The 24,447-nt window shown below is 44.0% G+C and overlaps 1 protein-coding gene across 3 annotated transcripts in view; it reads right to left on the reverse strand.

The window, feature by feature from the left end:
- Positions 1–22,241: 22,241 nt before the first annotated feature.
- fam204a (family with sequence similarity 204 member A) overlaps positions 22,242–24,447 on the reverse strand; it is an 88,076-nt gene continuing 85,870 nt past the window's right edge. The window contains exon 9 of one of the 3 annotated variants that reach the window (XM_068052989.1): positions 22,242–24,001. In XM_068052989.1, coding sequence (XP_067909090.1) covers positions 23,950–24,001 — 52 coding nt within the window. In that variant the 3' untranslated portion in view covers positions 22,242–23,949. The remainder of the gene's footprint in view (positions 24,002–24,447) is intronic. The other 2 variants (XM_068052988.1, XM_068052987.1) reach the window with 2 other exon arrangements.

Below are 24,447 nucleotides of genomic sequence, written 5' to 3' on the forward strand. Positions count from 1 at the left end.
AAATACTAAACACAAGGTCCAGCATGCGTTAAGAGAAATACAGAACGACAGGTGGAATGCAAAAGCTGATGAGCTGCAACATCTAGCTGAGAGGCATGATCCATGTTTTTACAATGCTCCAATATACACATAGCCTGTCACTCCAGAATTGGCCTTTATAGCCACTCCAGGCGCTGCTTCACAAACCACTGACCACCTCCAGGCGCGTATCCATTGTCTCTCGAGATAAGGAGGCCCAAAAGAATATACACTGCACACTGGCTCAATTATAGTAACTGCCAATACAATGTCTTTTTTGATTAATCCACCTTATAAATGCGACACAAACAAAAAAGGATTTAAGTATATTAAATTATGTAATTGCAACGGAATAACCTGCTCACTTGCCAATTAAAAATTATGATAAAAGTAATTTTAAGCATAAGGCTGCACAAACAATACACTAAAACATATTGTTCAGCTATTTCTGAAGTTGGTTATGTCTCCAGAACCCCTCTATTAAGAGTATAAAATATTCCCACTTTTTTTTAAACTGTATTATCCATCCTCAGTTGCTGTTGGTTAAAAATATAACTGAGTATACCTGTGCTAGTCTTAGGCCCCAACCCCCACCACCCCAAACAGTGCAGCTCAGTTTTTGTCTATATTCCAAGTTTTTAACTGATGCGGCACTGCCACAGAAAATCGGGCCAAAATCAATGTCCATCAGAGTTGATTAGAGATATTGTAGGTATAGGTATGGGGATCTGCTGTTTCTGAAGCTTAAGAAGCTCCATCCAATGGCAGATGTGAGAAGCTGCATCCATAACTGGTGACAGATAGCTTTGTAATGAGAAAATCCAATCGCAATGCCTGGACAGAATGATGATGTCTTAAGAAGGACTGAATGACATACATAGCAAATGCATTATAGATCAGCATGACTGTAGGTGGACTAGGCATCTTAGAAATTTGATCCTAGAAGAAAATTCAGCTTATCGATGAGGAGAATCACTGCGTGCAATTAGAAAAAGTGGTAAATTATCTTCCGATGAAGTTTTCCTCCTATCTCTGGAAAGAAATCCAATTGAGTGGTAATCAGAGGAGGCCAACCAGAACTCATACTATCTGTAAAATCATGCACCTTCAAGCATAGACTTCAGTAGCAGCAGAGGTGGCTCAGGTGACTGAGTATCCTCCCTTTGTGCTGGGTAGGCAGTGGCATAGTGGCATTGTCACTGGACTAGTAACTCAGAGACCTTGAGTATTCGAGTTAACGTTTCGGGTCAGTGACCCTTCTTCGGAACTGTTCCGAAGAAGGGTCACTGACCCGAAACGTTAACTCTGCTTCTCTTTCCACAGATGCTGCCAGACCTGCTGAGTGAATCCAGCATTTCTTGTTTTTGTTTCAGATTTCCAGCATCCGCAGTATTTTGCTTTTATGACCTTGAGTATTCCCCTGGGGACATGGGTTCAAATCCCACCATGGCAGAAGGTGGAATTTGAATTCAATTAATAAAAAAACATCTGGAATTAAAATGCTAGTCTAATGATGGCCATGAAATGATTGTTGCTCAAACCCATCTGGTCCACTAATATCCTTTATGAACATATGAATTAGGAGCAGGAGTAGGCCCTTCGAGCCTGCTCCACCATTCAATAAATTCACGGCTGAACTGATTATTCCACATTCCCACCTACCCCCGATAACCTTCCACCCACTTGCTTATCAGGAATCTATCTACCTCTGCCTTAAAAATATTCAAAGACTCTGCTTCCACTGCCTTTTGAGGAAGAGAATTCCAAAGACTCACGTCCCTCTAAGAAAGAATTCTCATCTCTGACCTAAATGGAAAAACCCTTATTTTTAAACAGTGACCCCTGGTTCTAGATTCTCCCACAAGGGGAATATCCTTTCCACATCCACCCTGTCAAGACCTCTCAGGATCTTATGTTTCAATCAGCTCACCTCTTAGTCTTCTAAATTCCAGTGGATACAAGCCTAGCCTGTCCAACCTTTCCTCATAAGACAGCCCGCTCATTCAGGTATTAGTTTAGTCAACCTTCTCTGTACTGCCTCCAACGCATTTACAACCTTAAATAAGGAGACCAGTACTGTACACAGTACTCCAGATGTGATCTCACCAATGCCCTGTATAGCTGAAGCATAACCTCCCTGCTTTTGTATTCGATTCCTCTCGCGATAAACGATAACATTTTATTAGCTTTCCTAATTACATGCTGTACCTGCGTGCTAACCTTTTGTGATTCATGCACCATGACACTCAGATCCCTCTGCAACTCAGAGCTCTGCAATCTCTCACCATTTAGATAGAGCCATAGAGTCGTACAGCATAGAAACAGGCCCTTCGGCCCACCGCGTCCATGTCGACCATAATGCCTATCTATACTAATCCCACCAGCCTGCATTAATTCCATATCCCTCTATGCCTTGCTCATTCAAGTACCTGTCCAGATGCCTCTTAATTGTTGCTACTGTTCCTGCCTCCACCACCTCCTCAGGCAGCTCATTCCAGATACCCACTATTCTTTGTGTGAAAAATTTACCCCTCTGATCCCCTTTAAACCTCCTCCCTCTCATCTTAAATCTATGCCCTCTAGTTTTAGTCACCCCTACCATGGGAAACAGACTCTGGCTATCTACCCTATCTATGCCTCTCATAATTTTATATACCTCTATCATGTCCCCTTCGCTCCAGGGAAAACAGACCCAGCCTATCCAATCTCTCTGTATAACTCAAGCCCTCCAAACCAGGCAACATCCTTGTGAATCTTTTCTGCACCCTCTCTAGCTTAATCACATCTTTCCTGTAGTGCGATGACCAGAACTGCACACAGTACTCCAAATGTGGCCTCACCAGATAATATGTTTTTTTTATTCTTCCTGCCAAAATGGACAATTTCCCACTTTCCCACATTATACTCCATTTGCCAGGTCTTTGCCCACTCACTTAACCTATCTATATCCCTTTGTAGCCTCCTTATGTCCTCTTCACAAGTTACTTTAGGGAAGGAAATCTGCTGTCCTTACCTGGTCTGGCCTACATGTGACACCAGACCCACAGCAATGTGGTTAACTCTTAAAATGCCCTCTAAAATGGCCGAGCAAGCCACTCAGTTGTACCTAACCGCTAAAAGGTCGATAAGGAATGAAACCGGATGGACCATCCGGCATCGACCTAGGCACCAGAAATGACAACAAACACCACCCTGTCGACCCTGCAATGTCCTCCTTACTAACATCTGGGGGCTTGTGCCAAAGTTGGTAGAGCTGTCCCACAGACTAGTCAAGCAGCAGCCTGACATTGTCATGTACGATTTGGTGAGTATGACTATGTCCCAGACACGACCATCACTATCCCTGGGTATGTCCTTTCCCACCGGCAGGATAGACCCAGTGGAGGTGGCGGCACAGTGGTATACAGTTGGGAGGGAGATGCCCTGGGGGTCCTCAGCATCAACTCCGGACCCCATGAAGTCTCATGGCATCAGGTCAAACATGGTCAAGGAAACCTGCCGATTACCATCTACTGCACACCCCACCCGCCTCAGTTGATGAATCAGTACTCCTCCATGTTGAACAGCACTTGGAGGAAGCACTGAGGGTGGCAAGGGTGCAGAATGTACTCTGGGTGGGGGACTTCGATGTCCATTACCAAGAGTGGCTCGGTCGAACCACGGTTGGCAGAGTCCTAAAGGACAGAGCTGCTGGACGGGATCTGCAGCAGGTGGTAAGGGATAAACAAACTTGACCTCATCCTCACCAATCTGTCTGCTACAGATGCATCTATACATAACAGTATTGATAGGAGTGACCATTGCACAGTCCTTGTGGAGACTAAGTCCTGTCTTCAAATTGAGGATACCTTCCATTGTGTTGTGTGGCACTACCACCGTGCTAAACGGGATAGATTTCAAATAGATCTAGCAATGCAAAACTGGGCATCCCTGAGGTAAAGGCCTGCTACCCGACCCGACCCCAACAGGACCAGATGACATGGGTCGGGTTCGGGTTGGGTTGGGTCACTCTTCCGGGTCCGCTTTTCGGGCTTGGGTCGGGTCGGATACACATAGCAAGTATTGCATTTCGCTCTGCTGTTAAGTGCTAAAATTTGAAAAACCTACCTGAGCTGGGAGTCCGGGGCGTCAAGGAGGGAAACTCTGAGTTTGTGCAGTGAGCGAGTGAGCGTTTCTGTGAACTCATCGTGCTCATGCTGCAGTTTCCTGCAGATTTGGAATGGGAAGGTAAGTAAAGTGAACATTCTGGTGGTCGGGTCGGGAAAAAATGGAGGGACTCGGCTGGGTCGGGCTCAGGTCCGATGTGATTCTATCGGGTTCAGGTCGGGTTATTTTTCCTGACCTGACCAGGCCTTTACCATGAGGCCCTGTGGACCATCAGCAGCAGCAGAATTGTACTCAACCACAAACCGTAACCTTATTGCCTGGCATATCCCCCACTCTAACATTACCGTCAAGCCGGGGGATCAACCCTGGTTCAATGAAGAGTGCAGGAGGGCATGCCAGGAGCAGCACCAGGCATATCTCAAAATGAGGTGTCAACCTGGTGAAGCTACAACCCAGGACTATCTGCATGCCAAACAGCGTAAGCAGCATACGATAGACAGAGCTAAGCGATCCCACAACCAACGGATCAGATCTAAGCTCCACAGTCCTGCCACAGAGTTGTGAACGGTGATCGTCAATTAAATAACTAACTGGAGGAGGTGGCTCCACAAATATTCCCATCCTCAATGATGGGGAAGCCCAGCACATCAGTGCGAAAGATAAGGCTGAACCATTTGCAGCAATCTTCAGCCAGAAGAGCCGAGTGGATGATCCATCTTGGCCTCCTCCTGAAGTCCCTGGCATCACAGATGCCAGACTTCAGCCAATTCGATTCACTCCGCGTGATATCAGGAAATGACCGAAGGCACTGGATACTGCAAAGGCTATGGGCCTTGACAATATTCCGGCAATAGTACTGAAGACCTGTGCTCCAGAACTTGCTGCGCCCCTCGCCAAGCTGTTCCAGTAGAGCTACAATACTGGCATCTACCCGGCAATGTGGAAAATTGCCCAGGTATGTCCTGTACACAAAAAGCAAGACAAATCCGACGAGGCCAATTACTGCCCCATCAGTCTACATTCGGTCATCAGAAAAGTGTTGGAAGGTGTCATTGACAGTGCTATCAAGCGGCACTTGCCTAGCAATAACCAACTCAGTGACGCTCAGTTTGGGCTCCACCAGGGCCACTCAACTCCTGACATTACAGCCTTGGTTCAAACATGGACAAAAGAGCTGAAATCAAGAGGTGAGGTGAGAGTGACTGCCCTTGACATCAATGCAGCATCTGACCAAGTATGGCATCCAGGAGTCCTAGCAAAACTGAGGTCAATGGGAATCAGGGGGAAAACTCTCTGCTGGTTGGAGTCGTACCTAGCGCAAAGGTTGTGGTTGTTGGAGGTCAATCATCTCAGCTCCAGGACATCACTGCAGGAGTTCCTCAAGGTAGTGTCCTAGGCCCAACCATCTTCAGCTGCTTCATCAATGACCTTCCCTCCATCATAAGAAGTGGGGATGTTTGCTGATGATTGCACAATGTTCAGCACCATTCGCGACCCCTCAGATACTGAAGCAGTCCGTGTAGAAATGCAGCAAGACCTGGACAATATCCGGGTTTGGGCTGATAAGTGGCAAGTAACATTCGCGCCACACAAGTGCCAGGCAATGACCATCTCCAACAAAAGAAAATCTAAACATCTCCCCTTGACATTCAATGGCATTACCATCGCTGAAACCCCACTATCAACATCCTGGGGGGGGTTACCATTAACCAGAAAATGAACTGGAGTAGCCATATAAATACCGTGGCTACTAGAACAGGTCACAGGCTAGGAATCCTACAGCGAGTAACTCACCACCCGACTCCCCAAAGCCTCTCGTCCATCTACAAGGCACAAGAGAGGAGTGCTATGGAAAACTTGCCTGGATAGGTGCAGCTCCAACAACACTTAAGAAGTGCGACACCACCCAGGACAAAGCAGCCTGCTTGATTGGCACCCCGTCCACAAACATTCAGTCTCTCCACCACCGAAACACATTGGCAGCAGTGAGTACTGTCTACAAGATGCACTGCAGGAACTCACTAAGGCTCCTTCGATAGCACCTTCCAAACCCACGACCTGTACCACATAGAAGGACAAGGGCAGCAGATGCATGGGAACACCACCACCTGCAAATTCCCTCCAAGCCACACACCATCCTGACTTCGAACTATATTGCCGTTCCTTCACCGTCTTTAGGTCAAAATCCTGGAACTCCCGTCCTAACAGCACTGTGGGTGTACCTACCCCACATGGACTGCAGCGGTTCAAGAAGGCAGCTCACCACCACCTTCTCAAGGGCATTTAGGAATGGGCAATAAATGATGGCCTAACCAGCGATGCCCACATCCCATGAAACAAATAATAAAAAAAAAACTTATATTGTTCTAAAGTTATTTGAACTAAAGACATTTTAGCACAACGTCCAAATCAAGAATTTATTAAGATTGCCTCTTTATGACCAATGAAGCGGAAGGAAAGCCTTCATAGATGTGGCTTGGTATCACATCTTGTTTTATAATGTGAAATGCCTTATACATTTTATATAAATTCAAGTTATTGCTGTATTGTCATAGAATGATAGTACAAAAGGAGGCCAGTCTGCCATTGTGCCTGTGCTGGCTCTTTGCCACTCCTTTGCTCTTTCCTCACAGCCCTACAAATTCTTCATCTTCAAGGATCTATCCAATTTCCTTGTGGAAGTTATTATTGAATATGCTTCCATCACCCTTTCAGGCACTCCAGATCATAACAACTCACTGTGTAAAAAAAACTCTTCATCTCATCTCTGGTTCTTTGTCAATTACCTTTAATCTATGTTGTCTGATTCCGGATCCTTCTGCCACTGGAAACAATTTCTCCTTATTTACTCTAACAAAGCCCTTCATGATTTTGAACACCTCCACTAAATCACTTCACTTTCTCTGCTCCAAGGAGAACAATTCCAGCTTCTCTAGTCCCACCATGTAACTGAAGTCTCTTATTCCTGGTGTCATTCTAGTAAATCTCCCCGAATCCTCTCTAAGGCCTTGACATTCTTTCTAAAGTATGGTGCCTAGAATTGGACACAACATCCAGGTGAGGCCTAATCAGTGATTTATAAATATGTAACATAATTTCCTTGTTTTTGTACTCTATTCCTTTGTCTATAAAGCTAAGTATCCTGTATGCCTTTTTAATAGCCTTCTCAACATGTCCTGTTACCTTCAGACCTCTTGGTTCCTGAACCCACTTTTAAATTGGACCATTTAGTTTTTATTGCCTCTCCTCGTTCTTCCTACTGAAATAAATCACTTCAAACTTCTCAGTGTTAAGTTTCATCTGGAATGTGTCTGCCCATTTCACCAGCCTATGTCTTTCTGAAGTCTGTTACTATCTGCTTCACTGTTTACTACATTTCTGAGTTATGCGTTATCTGCAAACTTTGCAATCCTGCTCTGCATACCCAGGTCCAGGTTAATAAAATAAATCAAAAAGAGCAGTGATCCTAATACCGACCCCTGGGGACCACCACCCCATCCTTCTCTCCAGTCTGAAAAACGACTGTTCACCACCACTCTCTGCTTACTGTCCCTTAGCCAATTTAAGATTCATGCACTATTGCTAATGTCCCTTTAATCCCATGGGCTTCAATGTTGCAAACAAGTTTATTATGTGGTACTTTATCAAACACCGTTAACCCTCTCCATTATTTCACTATGCCTTTAGTATATTCGTGCTGGCTATCATTTATTAAACCATAAATAAAAGCAAAATACTGCAGACGCTGGAAATCTGAAATAAAAACAAAAAATGCTGGAAATACACAGCAGGTCTGCCAGCATCTGTGATGATATTATTTATTAAACCATGTTTTACAAGTGATATTTAATGTTATCTTTGATTATTGGCCTGAATTTTGTTGTAATACTAACAGTGAGGTGATCAGTACTTCAGATTGCCAGCATCTGCAATATTTTGCTTTTATTTTAGTGTTTAATTCACTGCCACTTCTCTTCCAGGAATGCTGACCTTGAAGTTCTGCTCTTCTCTCCAACAGGATTTTCGTTTGTCTCTTTTACCTTGTTCACCTCCATTGCTTTCCATTTCCCTCCTGGTGTTTGATAAAGTGTCTACCAAAACTCGTTTTTACAGCCACATCTCCTTCCTTAGTGACTGTCTCTGGCTCCGACTTATTCCATGTTTTGAATCCAACCAGGATTGCAGGTATCTCCGAGAAATACAACGTTCATTGGACTGCTGTTCTCACTGCATCCTGAGATCCACACTCAGTGCCATGCACCGCCACATGTACACATTGGACCTCTCTCTCCAGAAGCACTGCCTCACCTTATCTCCAAGCTGTTCTACTCCGCAGTTTCATTTCATCCTTCGTCTTATCCAACGCATTAACAAAAAACCTTTTTTCTTCCTTTCAGGTGTTAAGGAATGCAAACTCCAGCAGCTGATGGGGATTAAAGCCCCTCCAGATCCTTCTTCCCCTTCACATCCCTCTGACCCCACCCCTTCTGATATGACCCCTTGCCATGTATTCATGATACCCTCTGACCTTCCCCTCACTGACGCTGGCCGTTCTGTACTCAGCAAAGGACTCCGTTTTATTCCCTTACACTCCCACCACAATGAATTTCATGCTCGGCCTGATGTTGAGCTCTTCTTCCAGCGCCTTCGCCTCCACCCCCCGACCAGCAGACCCATTCACCTGCCTCCAGCATTCTCCCCCCACCTGGACACCTCCCTCTGGCCGATTACCCACTCTGGATCTTTTCATTGAAAACTGTAAGTGAGACATCGGCCATCTCAATTTCTCTGCCCCCTTCACTCATTCTAACCTGCCTCCCTCTGAACTTGCTGCACTCTGTTCTCTCAGGTTTAACCCTAACATTATCAAACCTGGAGACAAGGGTGGTGCTGTTGTTGTCTCCCTCTACCTTGCAGAGGCTCAGCGCCAACTCTCAGACACTTCTTCCTACCTCGCCCTGGACCATGACTCCACCACCGAACATAAAGCTACTGTCCACAGGACTATCGCTGACCTCATCTCCTCAGGAGATCTTCCCTCTACAGCTTCCAACCTCATAGTCCTGCAACCCCAGACAGCCTGCTTCTACCTCCTTCCCAAAATCCACAAACAGGATTGTCCCGGCAGACCCATTGTTTCAGCCTGTTCCTACCCCACTGAACTTACTTCTTCCTATCTTGACTATCTTTTCTCCGCTGGTCCAGTCTCTTTCCACTTACATCCGTGACTCTTCTGATGCCCCAAGTCATTTTGACAATTTCCAGTTTCCTGGCCCTAACCGCCTCCTCTTCACTATGGACGTCCAATCTCTCTAAACCTCCATCCCCCACCAGGACGGTTTGATGGCTCTCTGCTTCTTCCTCGAATAGAAGCCGAGCCAGTCCCCATCCCCAACCACCCTCCTCTGCTTGGCTGAACTTGTTCTCACATTGAACAACTTCTCCTTCAACTCCACTCACTTCCTTCAAGTAAAAGGTGTTGCTATGGGTACCCACATGGGTCCTAGTTATGCCTGTCTTTTTGTGGGATATGTTGAACATTCCTTGTTCCAGTCCTACTCAGGCTCCCTCCCCCAACTCTTTTTCCGGTACATTGATGACTGTATCGGTGCCATTTCCTGCTCCCGCCCCGAACTGGAAAACTTTATCAACTTTGCTTCTAATTTCCACCCTTCTCTCACCTTTACATGGTCCATCTCTGACACTTCCCTTCCCTTCCTCGACTTCTCTGTCTCCATCTCTGGGGATAGGCTGTCTACTAATATTCATTATAAGCCCACCGACGCCCACAGTTACCTCGACTACACTTCTTCACACCCTATCTCCTGTAAGGACTCCATTCCATTCTCACAGTTTCTCCGTCTCCGACACACCTGCTCTGATGATGCAACCTTCCACGACAGTGCTTCCGATATCTCTTCCTTTTTCCTCAAGCGAGGATTCCCCCCTCCACTGTGGTTGACAGGGCCTTCAACTGTGCCTGGCCCATTTCCCGCACCTCTACCCTCACAACTTCCCCTCCCTCCCAGAACAACAGGCTTCCCCTCCTCCTCACTTTCCACCCCACCAGCCTCCACATCCAAAGGATCATCCTCCGCCATTTCCGCCACCTCTAGCAAGATGCCACGACCAAACGCATCTTCCCCTCCCCTCCCGTCAGCATCCCGAAAGGATAGTTCCCTCGTGACACCCTGGTCTACTCCTTCATTACCCCCAACATCTCGTCCCCTTCCCACGCAATCACAGGTGTAATACCTGCACTTTTACCCCCTCTCTGCTCACTATCCAGGGCCTCAAACACTCCTTTCAGGTGAAGCAGTGATTTACTTGTACTTCTTTCACTGTAGTATACTTTATTCACTGTCCATATTGTGGTCTCCTCTACACTGGGGAGACCGAACGAAGATTGGGTGACCGCTTTGCGGAAAACTTCTGCTCAGTCCGAAAGCATGACCCCGAGCTTCCCGTTGTTTGCCATTTCAACACACCCCCTGCTCTCATGCCCACGCATCTGTCCTGGGCTTGCTGCAGTGTTCCGGTGAATATCAACGCAAGCTCGAGGAACAGCATCTCATTTACAGTTACAGACTGCCGGACTGAACATTTAGTTCAATAATTTCCGAGCGTGACGGGCCCCCCTTTTGATTTTCAGTCATTTTTTTTCTTTTTCTCTTTTTATTTTATTTTAATTTAGTTTGTTTCATTGTTCATTTTTCTTGACCTATGTCTGCCCACTGTTTTTTTCATGTTTGTGCTTTGGGCCAGGGTTGTTCATTTTTCTGTCCATTAACACCCTCTCTGCACTAACACTTTTATTTTCAACACACCATTAACATACTGTTTGCCTTTGCTCCATGACCTTCTGGTCAGTCATTCTCTGTGACCCAGTCCTATCAACACCTGCCCTTTTGTTATCACTTGCCCCACCCCCACTTTATTTGCTTAAAAACTATTACATTTCTAACTGTTACCATTTCTGATGAAGGGTCATTGACCTGAAACATTAACTCTGCTTCTCTCTCCACAGATACTGCCAAAGAACAAAGAACAAACAACAGTACAGCACAGGAACAGGCCATTCGGCCCTCCAAGCCTGCGCCGATCTTGATGCCTGCCTAAACTAAAACCTTCTGCACTTCCGGGGACCGTATCCCTCTATTCCCGTCCTATTCATGTATTTATCAAGATGCCTCTTAAACATCATTATCGTACCTGCTTCCACCACCTGCCCTGGCAGCAAGTTCCAGGCACTCACCACCCTCTGTGTAAAGAACTTTCCTCACACATCCCCTCTAAACTTTGCCCCTCGCACCGTAAACCTATGTCCCCTAGTAACTGACTCTTCCAACCTGGGAAAAAGCTTCTGACCATCCATTCTGTCCATGCCGCTCATAACTTTGCAATCCTCTATCATGTCACCCCTCCACCTCCGTCGTTCCAGTGAAAACAATCCATGTTTATCCAACCTCTCCTCATAGCTAATACCCTCCAGACCAGGCAACATCCTGGTAAGCCTCTTCTGTGCCCTCTCCAAAGCCTCCACGTCCTTCTGGTAGTGTGGCGACCAGAATTGCACGCAAAATTCTCAGTGTGGCCTAAGTAAAGTTCTGTACAGCTGCAGCATGACTTGCCAATTTTTATACACTATGCCCCGACCAATGAAGGCAAGCATGCCATATGCCTTCTTGACTACCTTATCCACCTGCGTTGCTACTTTCAGTGACCTGTGGACCTGTACGCTCAGATCTCTCTGCCTGTCAATACTCCTAAGGGTTCTGCCATTTACTGTATACTTCCCACCTGTATTAGATCTTCCAAAATGCATTACCTCACATTTGTCTGGATTAAACTCCATCTGCCATTTCTCCGCCCAAGTCTCCAACTGATCTATATCCTGCTGTATCCTCTGACAATCCTCATGACTATCCGCAACTCCACCGACCTTTGTGTCGTCCGCAAATTTACTAATCAGACCAGCTACATTTTCCTCCAAATCATTTATATATACTACAAACAGCAAAGGTCCCAGCACTGATCCCTGCGGAACACTAGTCACATCCCGCCATTCAGAAAAGCACCCTTCCACTGCTACCCTGTCTTCTATGACAGAGCCAGTTCTGTATCCATCTTGCCAGCTCACCTCTGATCCCGTGTGACTTCACCTTTTGTACTAGTCTGCCATGAGGGACCTTGTCAAAGGCTTTACTGAAATCCATATAGATAACATCCACTGCCCTTCCTTCATCAATCATCTTGGTCACTTCCTCAAAAAACTCAATCAAATTAGTGAGACACAACCTCCCCTTCACAAAACTATGCTGCCTCTCGCTAATAAGTTTGTTTGTTTCTAAATGGGAGTAAATCCTGTCCCGAAGAATCCTCTCTAATAATTTCCCTACCACTGATGTAAGGCTCACCAGCCTATAATTTCCTGGATTATCCTTGCCACCCTTCTTAAACAAAGGAACAACATTGGCTATTCTCCAGTCCTCTGGGACCTCACCTGTAGCCAATGAGGATGCAAAAGTTTCTGTCAAGGCCCCAGCAATTTCATCCCTTGCCTCCCTTAGTAGTCTGGGGTAGATCCCATCAGGCCCTGGGGACTTATCTACCTTAATGCTTTGCAAGACACCCAACACCTCCTCCTTTTTGATAATGAGATGACTGAGACTATCTACACTCCCTTCCCTAGGCTCATCATCCACCAAGTCCTTCTCTTTGGTGAATACTGATGCAAAGTACTCATTTAGTACCTCGCCCATTTCCTCTGGCTCCACACATAGATTCCCTTCTCTGTCCTTGAGTGGGCCAACCCTTTCCCTAGTTACCCTCTTGCTCTTTCTATACGTATAAAAAGCCTTGGGATTATCCATAATCCTGTTTGCCAATGACTTTTCATGACCCCTTTTAGCCCTCCTGACTCCTTGCTTAAGTTCCTTCCTACTGTCTTTATATTCCTCAAGGGATTCGTCTGTTCCTAGCCTTCCAGCCCTTACGAATGCTTCCTTTTTCTTTTTGACTAGGCTCACAATATCCCGCGTTATCCAAGCTTCCCAAAACTTGCCAAACTTATCCTTCTTCCTCACAGGAACATGCTGGTCCTGGATTCTAATCAACTGACGTTTGAAAGACTCCCAATGTCAGATGTTGATTTACCCTCAAACAGTCGCCCCCAATCTAAATTCTTCAGTTCCTGCCTAATATTGTTATAATTCGCCTTCCCCCAATTTAGCACCTTCACCCGAGGACTACTCTTATCCTTATCCACAAGTACCTTAAAACTTATGGAATTATGGTCACTGCTTCCGAAATGCTCCCCCACTGAAACTTTGACCACCTGGCCGGGCTCATTCCCCAATACTAGGTCCAGTACGGCCCCATCCCTAGTTGGACTATCTACATACTGTTTCAAGAAGCCCTCCTGGATGTTCCTCACAAATTCTGCCCCATCCAAGCCCCTAGCACTAAGTGAGTCCCAGTCAATATAGGGGATGTTAAAATCACCCACCACTACAACCCTGTTACCTTTACATCTTTCCAAAATCTGTCTACATATCTGCTCCTTTACCTCCCGCTGGCTGTTGGGAGGCCTGTAGAAAACCCCCAACATCGTGACTGCACCCTTCCTATTCCTGAGCTCCATCCATATTGCCTCGCTGCATGACCCCTCCGCGGTGTCCTCCCGCAGTACAGCTGTGATATTCTCCTTAACAAGTAATGCAACTCCCCCACCCCTTTTACATCCCCCTCTATCCCGCCTGAAGCTTCTGAATCCTGGAACATTTAGCTGCCAATCCTGTCCTTCCCTCAACCAAGTCTCTGTAATAGCAACAACATCATAGTTCCAAGCTCTAAGTTCATCTGCCTTACCTGTTATACTTCTCGCATTGAAACAAATGCACTTCAGCCCACCAGTCCCGCTGTGCTCCACAACATCTCCCTGCCTGCTCTTCCTCTTAGTTTTACTGGCTTTATTTACTAGTTCCCCCTCATTTATTTCACTTGCTGTCCTACTGCTCTGGTTCCCACCCCCCTGCCACACTAGTTTAAACCCTCCCGAGTGACGCTAGCAAACCTCGCAGCCAGGATATTTGTGCCCCTCCAGTTTAGATGCAACCTGTCCTTCTTGTACAGGTCCCATCTGTCCCTGAAGAGATCCCAGTGGTCCAGATATCTGAAACCCTCTCTTCTACACCAGCTGTTCAGCCACGTGTTTAACTGCACTATCCTCCTATTTCTAGCCTCACTGGCATGTGGCACAGGGAGTAATCCCAAGATTACAATCCTAGAGGTCCTGTCTTTTAACTTTCTACCTAACTCCCTAAACTCCCCCTGCAGGACCTCATCACTCTTCCTGCCTATGTCATTGGTACCGATGTGTACCACAACATCTGGCAGTGCACCCTCCCCCTTCAGAATGCCCCCTGTCCGTTCAGAGACATCCTTGACCCTGGCACCAGGGAGGTAACATACCATCCTGGAGTCTCTTTCACATCCACAGAAGCGCCTATCTGTGCCCCGACTATAGAGTCCCCTATAACTATTGCTCTTCTGCGCTTTGTCCCTCCCTGCTGAACAACAGTGCCAGCCATGGTGCCACTGCTCTGGCTGCTGCTGTTTTCCCCTGATAAGCCATCCCCCCCAACAGTATCCAAAACAGTATACTTGTTAGACCTGCTGCGTATCAGTACTCACCATTGTTATGGGGTAAATTGGACAGTAACTTCTGGTGTGTGCAAATGTACAGTTAAATGCAGAAATTCATAAGTTGCTGTCAGAGATACCCTTCTCCTTCACTGGGTGTGTTGTTGCAGTCCTTGCCACGAGGCTCAGCATTGAAATGACTGCAACAGTGAACTTGCTGTACTTGCTACCAGTTCTGCACTAAGGACTGCTAAAAAGTTCGGCCTGGTGCATCCAGGAACAAGTGAGTTTTTAATAGCCTGTTAACTGATAATTACTGAACAACTACTCTGGAGCTGAAAAATTAAACTTATAAGTGTGGAGTCTCATTTCATAAGAAAATTAGTGCTGGATATTTCAGAAAAGTTTTTTTATAACTTTTTTTTTATAGAGGCAGAGTCACTTATGGCATAGGAGGCGGCCATTCGGTCCATGCCAGCTCTCTGCAGCGCAATCCAGTCAGTCCCACTCCCCTGCTCGATCCCTCTTTTATTTCTCTCCCTTAATCCCATCTTATTTCCCTATCTGTATATCACCTCCTGTCCATCATTTAAATTTAAGTTATACTTCCTGTCTTAAACCACACACACACACTATATATATCTTTGTTTCTTGGGATGCCAGCATTTATTGACCATGAGAAGGTGGTGGTCAGCTGCCTTCTTGAACCACTGCAATCCATGTGTGTAGGTGCATCCACTGTGCTATTAGGAAGGGAGTTCGAGGATTTTGACCTCGTGATAGCGAAGGAATGGCAATAGAGTTGCAAGTCAGGATGGTGTGACTTGGAGGGGAACTTGCAGGTGGTGGTGTTCCCACGCATTTGCTGCCCTTGTCCTCTACGTGGTAGAGGTTGTGGGTTTGGAAGATGCTGCCTGAGTAGCCTTAGTGCGTTGCTGCAGTGCATCGTGTAGATGGTACACACTGATGCCACTGTGCATTGGTGTTGGAGAGAGTGAATGTTTGTGGATGGGGTGCCAATCAAGCAGATGGTGTTGCACTTTGAGTGTTATTGGAGCTGCACCCATCCAGGCATGTGGACAGTATTCCAGCACACGCCTGACTTGTGCCTTGTAGATGGACAAGAGGCTTTGGGGAGTCAGGAGGTGAGTTACTCGCTGCAGGATTCCTAGCCTCTGACCTGCTCCAGTTCAGTTTCTAGTCAATGGTAACCCTCAGGATGTTGATAGTGGGGGATTCAACAATCGTAATATCATTGAATGTCAAGAGGAGATGGTTAGATCCTTTCTTGTTGGAGATGGTCATTGCCTGGCACTTTCGTGCCACATATCAGCCCAAGCCTGGATATTGTCCAGGTCCTGCTGTATTTCTACACGGAATGCTTCAGTATCTAGGAGTTGCGAATGTTGTTGAACATTGTGCAATCATCAGCAAACATCCCCACTTCTGACCTTATGATTGAAGCAAGGTCATTGATGAAGCAGCTGAAGATGGTTGGGCCTAGGATACTCCCCTGAGGAACTCCTACACTGATGTCCTGGAGCTGAGATGATTGACCTCCAACAATCACAACCATCTTCCTTTGCGTGAGGTACAATTCCAACCAGCAGAGAGTTTTCTCAAATTCCCATTGACTCCAGTTTTGCTAGGGTTCCTTGATGCCATACTCAGTCAAATGCTGCCTTGATGTCAAGGGCAGTCACTCTCACCTCACTTCTTGCGTTCAGCTCTTTTGTCCATGTTTGAGCCAAGGCTGTAATGAGGTCAGGAGCTGAGTGGCCCTGGCTCTGTGTAGCTCAGTGAGGATTCTTCAATGTCAGGTTGGCTCAGTTGTAGGACTTTCATCTTGGAGGCAAAAGAGCAAGTACCATTCCTGAACTGAGCAAGTGCTGCATTGTCAGAGGCCCTGTTCTTTTGGATGAGATTTTAAACAGATTCAGACTTGTTAAAAATCCCATACTATTTGAAATAATCTAGGGAATTTTCTACGTGTGTAAGAGAAATGCAGTAATTCAGGAAAGTTGTCTAAAATCTATGATAATAAGCACAGAATGAAGAACCTAGCAGTTTACTTACATGTAAAATGAGGTTAGCTCCTCAACTGGTGTTCTATTGTTAAATCTGTATACTTTATAGGTGATTGAACTGCAGAAAAGTTAGATATAACAATCAAATAGCCCTGAAATTGGTTAACAGAAAGCTTGAATTGTCATTTGGTAATAAACTGATAGTTATGCTTTATAATTTCACACATTTCTGCTTTTGTTCCCAGAATGTGGCTGAGACACAGAACCAGACGTTCAATAAGACGTGCTTTTCACATCACCAGTCACCATCCAGTCTAAATGGGGGCAGGGGGAATTGTTTGAAGAAAATGTTAGAAAGATCCCTAGGACTGGATACACATCATCACCAGCAATGAGATTCTCTGCACTTTTTACAACCTCAGTTGAATAATTAATCAAGTTTTGAAGAGACCTTTGTTTTTTTTTCATTTCACAGTTAAATGTTTTATGCTAGAAAGTGTTTTGACAGTTTATCCCATGCCAGTTACTAACAAAATCACCTGTCCTGCAAATGTTTATTAAAGTGCAGTCTGACTGGATGACTAACACAGCATTCGATGCAGGACTTGTTATTATAAAATGTTTGAATCTAGGATTGTAATTATCATGCAATCATGTTAATTTATCTTTAGAAGTGAGACATGTCAGCACTGGCAACAAGGTTAAAAAATATTCCCACAGCAAAAATCCATTCTTACAGGTTATGTAGGAGAAAATGCAAAGGCCGATATGTGATTTTACACAGTGCTTCATTTCTTTGGCTTCTTAGCTCCCTGCTTGGTTAAGAGAACCAGCACTATACTAATAGCCATGGGTGTAGAGCCTGATAGGGTGAGGAATGACAAAGCTGAAATGTTCTGTGGTAATACAAGAATGTCCTAATGGTTAAACCCGGTACACATTATGTGAACATTAAAAATACATGCTCACTTTAGAAGTGTTAATAAAAGAAACAGACAACATATTTTATAGCTGGTTCAGAAGGGCCTTTAGGATTTCATTTGAAATCAATATGAATGTGTCTTCTTTTTCCAGGATTAAATGACATATTTATTGCAGTATCCACTTGTGAACATAAATTATTGCTTATTTTCTGTGGTAATACAGCAAGCTGTCAGCATTGTAAAAGAAATGCAGTCCTATGCTGAGAAACTAGAAATAGCCTGAGGTATATATAAGAGCATGTAATTCTACATGTAATTCAGCACAGACTGTATTCTAAACTGCAGTTTAAATAAAACTGTTGGTATAATCATATTTTTAAATTAGTTAGCAAGTTGTCTTACCCTGCAGTACCTGAAATAGTAAATCAGTGGAACAACCTTTGTACTAAAATGCATCAACAAACATACATGACGTTCAGGATACTTTTACTAACATCTCACTATTCAAGGAAATGTGTAATTTTACCAGTGGTATCAGTACTTTAGGTATTCTGTACACCTCAATGTGAATCACCCAATCAGAAAATTTAACATGCATATTACTAATGAGAATAGGTAATCTACATAAAAGGTAGTCAAAGTTCTGTAAGAAATATCTAGTAATTAAGCTGCAATTTTCATACTTTGATCATTATCTGTCATGGAGTCTGTACCCTTGAACCTTCAATGTTATCTTTTATGTGAAATAAAATCTAATGTAAAACCATTTTTTGAGAGTTATTTCATGAATATAATTTAAAAAGTATAACTTAACAAACTAGACACTGGTTTTGCACATTATCTCTGGTTATTTTGCAAGTTTGAACACCATAACCCATGAACTACATAACAATTAGGCTCTGATCACTTCTAAATATTAGTCTGGCTTCAACAGGTGAAGTCTACTTTATCCTTGACTAATAATTATGAAGTTGCTTTTTCACAAACTTCTTTACTATTTATATGGTCATGAACAAAGGAAACAGTGACAGAATTTCAAATGACCACTGTGGTTTTATGTGGTTGCCCCCAGAACAGAACACACCACCCGTAGAGCACAGGAAGTGACGAGACTTCCTAATATTAAGATTACCAGGTCTTTTGTTATCTGACAAAAATGGAATGTGTAATCCTTTCAAATAGATCCCTCCAGTAAAAAAACACTTATCGAAAACTTTGTCATCCCATTTTCTCCCATTCTAAATGCCCTGCAGGTGGCTCACAAACAGACATCATCCTCCAGGAAGCCACAAACCCCATTCATAGCTGCCACCAAGCCTGATGTTTGATAACCATCAAGGCGGCTGTGTCATTTAGAAAATGATAGACAACTCTCCCAATTGGAACTTTCCCTTCAGCATAGCATCTGGTCAAGAAATGAGAACAATTCTCTGCTTCTCACCATCCCCAAGTAAGGCAGGCATGAATGGGATGGTAAACATCTAAATTTAAAGTTGAGTCAAATGCACTAATTGGAAGTTTCACAAGCTTTAGCAATTTAAAAAAAAAGCTATAGTGTTAACTGGCTAGACTGACAATCATAGTGATCACAGGCAGTGTTGCTCCTAAGCTGCATGGGAACGTGGCCTCACATCAATCCCAAACATACCGCACAGGCGACAAACAGGATGTAAGCAACCAATGTTTCCTTTAAGATGCGCATGCGTAAGGCCACGCAGCAACTTTACAGGAACTGTGCAGTGCAACAGGCTGAACACAACAAAGGAAAATTAGAAGGAACATTGATCATAGACCATTGAAGGTGTTATGTTAGCAGTTAAGGTGACTGAAAAACTAGATAGTAAAATTTGGGACATTAAAGCACAGTTGGCAATGGATTCCTGTGTCACCAACCTTTAACTAAAATGCTAGAGTCCACAAATAAGGAAGAAATAGCAGGACATTTAGAAAAATATAATGCAATCAAACAGAGCCAACATGGTTTTATGAAAGGGAAATCATGTTTGACAAATTTAAGAGTTCTCTGAGGATATAACAAGCAGAGTGGATAAAGGGGAACCGGTAGATATAGTCTATTTGGATTTTTAGAAGGCATTCGATAAGGTGCCACATAAAAGGTTATTGCACAAAATAAGAGCTCAGGGTATTGGGAGTAATGTGTTGGCATGGATTGAGGATTGGCTAACACACAGAAGGCAGAGAGTCGGGATCAATGGGTCTTTTTCAGGGTGGAAAGTCATAACTAGTGGGGTGCCACAAGGATCGGTCCTAGGGCCTCAACTATTTACTATCTATATCAATGACTTGGAGGAAGGGACAGAGTGTAGTGTATCCAAATTTGCTGACGATACAAAAATAGGTGGGAAGGCATGTTGTGATGAGGACACAAAGAATCTGCAAAGGGATATAGATAGGTTAAGTGAGTGGACAAAAACTTGGCAGATGGAGTTCAATGTGGGAAAGTGTGAGGTAATCCACTTTGGTAGGAAGAATAAAAAGGCAGATTATTTAGATGGACAAAGACTAAAAAATACTACAGTACAGAGGGATCTGGGTGTTCTTGTACATGAAACACAAAAAGTTAGCATTCAGGTGCAGCAAGTATTAGGAAGGCAAATGGAATTTTGGCCTTTATTGCTAGGGGATTAGAGTTTAAAAATAGGGAAGTCTTGTTACAACTGTACAGGGTATTGGTGAGGTCACACCTGGAGAACTGCATACAGTTTTGGCCCCCATATTTAAAGAAGGATATACTTGCATCAGAGGCAGTTCAGAAAAGGTTCACTAGGCTGATTCCTGGGATGAAGGGGTTGTCTTATCAAGAATGGCTAAACAGGTTAGGTCTTTATTCATTGGAGTTTAGAAGAAAGAGAGGTGATCTTATTGAAACATATCAGATTTTAAGGGGGCTTGACAGGGTAGATATTGAGAATATGTTTCCACTGGTGGGGGAATCTTGAACTAGGGGACATAGTTACAGAATAAGGGGGCACACATTTAAAACTGAGATGCAAAGGAATTTCTTCTCTCAGAGGGTGGTGAATCTCTGGAATTCTCTACCTCAGACATGTCGACGCTAGGTCACTAAATGTATTTAAGGAGGAGGTAGATAGATTTTTTGACATCTTGGGGAGTCGCGAGATATGCGGAGCAGGCATGAAAGAGGAGTTGAGGCCTGGAACAAAACAGCCATGATCTTATTGACTGGCGAGACAGGCTTGAGGGGCTGAATGGCCTACTCCTGCTCCTATTTCTTGTGTTCTTATGTTCTAACCCGCATATGCAAGTACGAAGATTTGGGGTGTAGCTCATATTTTGATGTATATCCAGTAGAGTCTTGAATAACAAGTAACCAAAACATTCTATACTTGAGAGCGCAAATGTTGGCCAGAACTTTATCATACCACAACTTTCAACCTGATTGGAATGATGTGTTGTACCAAGAATACAAACTCAACAATTCTAAGGAGATAGGCTCCAACAGAGGGACGCTGTGTGGACTGGAGACCCTAAAATCAGATTAAATTACATCTTCAGGTGAAGTCTATGTGTAGTAGCTTTTCGAACCAGCAAGTGCAACTGGTTGGCACCATTGAATAGCACATTCTCAGTGGTATCAAACCCAGCTTTTGATTAATAGATGGAAGCCTTCCCTCTCTGAAAGGAATCTTGTGAAGAGAAAGTGGGGGAAATCAACCCCTTTTTTGCTGTTTCACAGACACAGCACCAAGCTATCCATGAACTGGCACTAAATTAGCAATATCAGAAAGATTATAAAGAACTTGCATTTATATAGCACCTTTCACATCCCCAAAGCAATTCTCAGCCAATTAATTACTTTTGCAGTTTACGCAAATGTGGCAGCCAATTTGCACACAACAGCCCACAAACAGCAATGAGATAAATCACTAAAGGTATTAGTTAAGGGATAAATATTGGCCAGGACACCTAGAGAACTCTCTGCTCTTCTTAGATAGTGCCATGGGATCTGTTATGTCTACCAGAACATCTTGCCTTTGGCTTAACATTTCATGTGAGAGATAGCACCTCTGACAATGCAGCTCTCACTCACTACTGCAATGAAGTGTCAGCCTAGATTACATGCTCAAGCCCTGAAGTGGGGTTATAAGGATAGTTGTTGTAGAAAAAGTGAAAATTCACGGTGGATATGCTTGCTGTGCTCTTCTAAGCTTGGGGTTAGGGTAAAGTTGTTGTAACACACTACAAGGAACTTTATTTGTGGCCAACACAATGTCAAAAATGGGAAAATATTCCATCCCATTTGCATCAACATCCATCACCTTAATAAATACAAAATTTATGTTGAACACTTCAACAAAGGTTGCTGGAGTTGTGGATAGTGTGGAAGGCTGCTGTAGGTTGCAACGGGACATTGACAGGATGCAGAGCTGGGCTGAGAAGTGGCAGATGGAGTTCAACCTGGAAAAGTGTGAAGTGATTCATTTTGGAAGGTCGAATTTGAATGCGGAATACAGGCTTAAAGACAGGATTCTTGGTAGTGTGGAGGAACAGAGGGATCTTGGGGTCCATGTCCATAGATCGCTCAAAGTTGCCACCCAAGTTGATAGGGTTGTTAAGAAGGCGTACGGTGTGTTGGCTTTCATTAACAGGGGGATTGAGTTTAAGAGCCGCGAGGTTATGCTGCAGCTCTATAAGGCCCTGTTCGACCACACTTGGAATATTGTGTTCAGTTCTGGTCGCCTCATTAAAGGAAGGATGTGGAAGCTTTAGAGAGGGTGCAGAGGAGATTTACCAGGATGCTGCCTGGACTGGAGGGCATGTCCTACGAAGAAAGATTGAGGGAGCTAGGGCTTTTCTCATTGGAGCGAAGAAGGTTGAGAGGTGACTTGATAGAGGGGTACAAGATGATGAGAGGCATAGATAGAGTGGATAGTCAGAGACTTTTTCCCAGGGTGGAAAGGGCTATCGCCAGGGGGCATAATTTTAGGGTGATTGGAGGAAGGTTTCGGGGAGATGTCAGAGGTAGGTTCTTTACACAGAGAGTGGTGGGTGCGTGGAATGCGCTGCCAGCGGTGGTAGTAGAAGCAGATACATTAGGGGCATTTAAGCGACTCTTGGATAGGTACATGGATGATAGTAGAATGAAGGGTAGGTAGTTACTTAGATCTTGAGTAGGTTAAAGGTTCGGCACAACATCGTGGGCCGAAGGGCCTGTACTGTGCTGTTCTATGTTTTATAAATGCAATTGTAACAGAAACAGATGTTGGGCAATTAAGAAACTTACATGATTTATCTTGATCAGATATTAAATCCTTAACTGCTTTAGTGTTAATAGAATAAACTTAAGATGCATAAAGTTACTAGTTTTTACTAATTATATTTGCATAGTGACATTATACACATCCTCTTTCGTTATATTGTTGCTAGTTTAGTAAAGTACTTACACGATATAGTTTCACATATAAACTGTTGCTTCTAACTTAAAAGCAGAAATATAGACAAAAATGATATCAAATTAACAAAATATGTTAATGTCACAAAAGATTATGAATTTTAACCAATCTTTATCCTGCTGAAATAGTGAACACAATCAACACGAACATATGACTAGCACTGGAGCAGTTAATTAATAAGAGTGTTTTATCCATACTTTGTCCTCCGGTCAGAAGGTTCTACTCCACAGTGACCCTCTGAGTGACTTGAATCCTCTCAATGACTTAAGTAGGGGCAGAGTCAGATAGAAGTAGCTTTCCTTTTCTTCTTTCAGCTAGAATGTCCATGATGTGGCAGTGCAGGAACAGATAAAACTCACCTCGCATGGACAAAAGATTCTGACTGTGAGTCTCAGGACTTGAACTTACAGCCTTCCGGTTGTAAATAAAGCACTCACAATATTTGAGCTTATGGGATGACAGAAGAAATCACTACTTTGTTGTCCATATTACTAAATTGTTCCACCAGAAGGTATAACAGGGCTTGTTAAAAGTTATTTATTGTGTGACAAAATCTTTTTTCAATCTCCTTGACTGTGTTCAAATTTTAGATGCTGAAGGCTAAATCATTCCCAAACAGTTAATGTGCAGTTATGAAAGCAGCAGGGCACAGCCATTGTTATGCTCTTGTAAAGTGCTTCCAGATGACTCTCTTGAGATTGGATTGAGAGTGCAAGTACAGGTCAAGTGATTCAGCAGAGAACCTTACTCTAATACATCTCAATGCCCACTTCATTTTCATACGGCGTCATGACATCACATATAGCCCATGTTGCTTTTTGTCTCCCATCTCCTCTTAGCTTCAAATCTGGATTGTATGAAAAAAAGATAAAATGTTAAATGATTTCATATTTTTTATGTGCATAGAGTGATCTGATGATCTTGGTTCATCGTGGTCTATTTGACATTAGTAATTTTTAAAATACTGTCCACACTTCACACCATCCATAACTGAGGAAACAGCCAACCCATCCCAGGTCTCTGAAAACCTCACTTGAAAACCAGCAGACATGAAGCTGCATGCGATTAGCCTAGGAATTCTTCCATTCCCTTCTTCACCTCTGCCCACTATGCACAAGCTTCTGACCTCTGCTCACCAAAGCAACGATAGCGGAGATTTGGAAGGCATGAGATGTGAATCATGGGTTAAAAAAAAAGCATCTTGCCACCCATGGTGCTGCACCATCACACCACCTATGATAAATGTTTTTTGTAGAACTGAAAAATATGAACAAGGCAAATATTTTATCAAGT

This window comes from Heterodontus francisci, chromosome 20 (genome assembly GCF_036365525.1).
Source record: "Heterodontus francisci isolate sHetFra1 chromosome 20, sHetFra1.hap1, whole genome shotgun sequence".
Classification (NCBI taxonomy): domain Eukaryota; kingdom Metazoa; phylum Chordata; class Chondrichthyes; order Heterodontiformes; family Heterodontidae; genus Heterodontus; species Heterodontus francisci.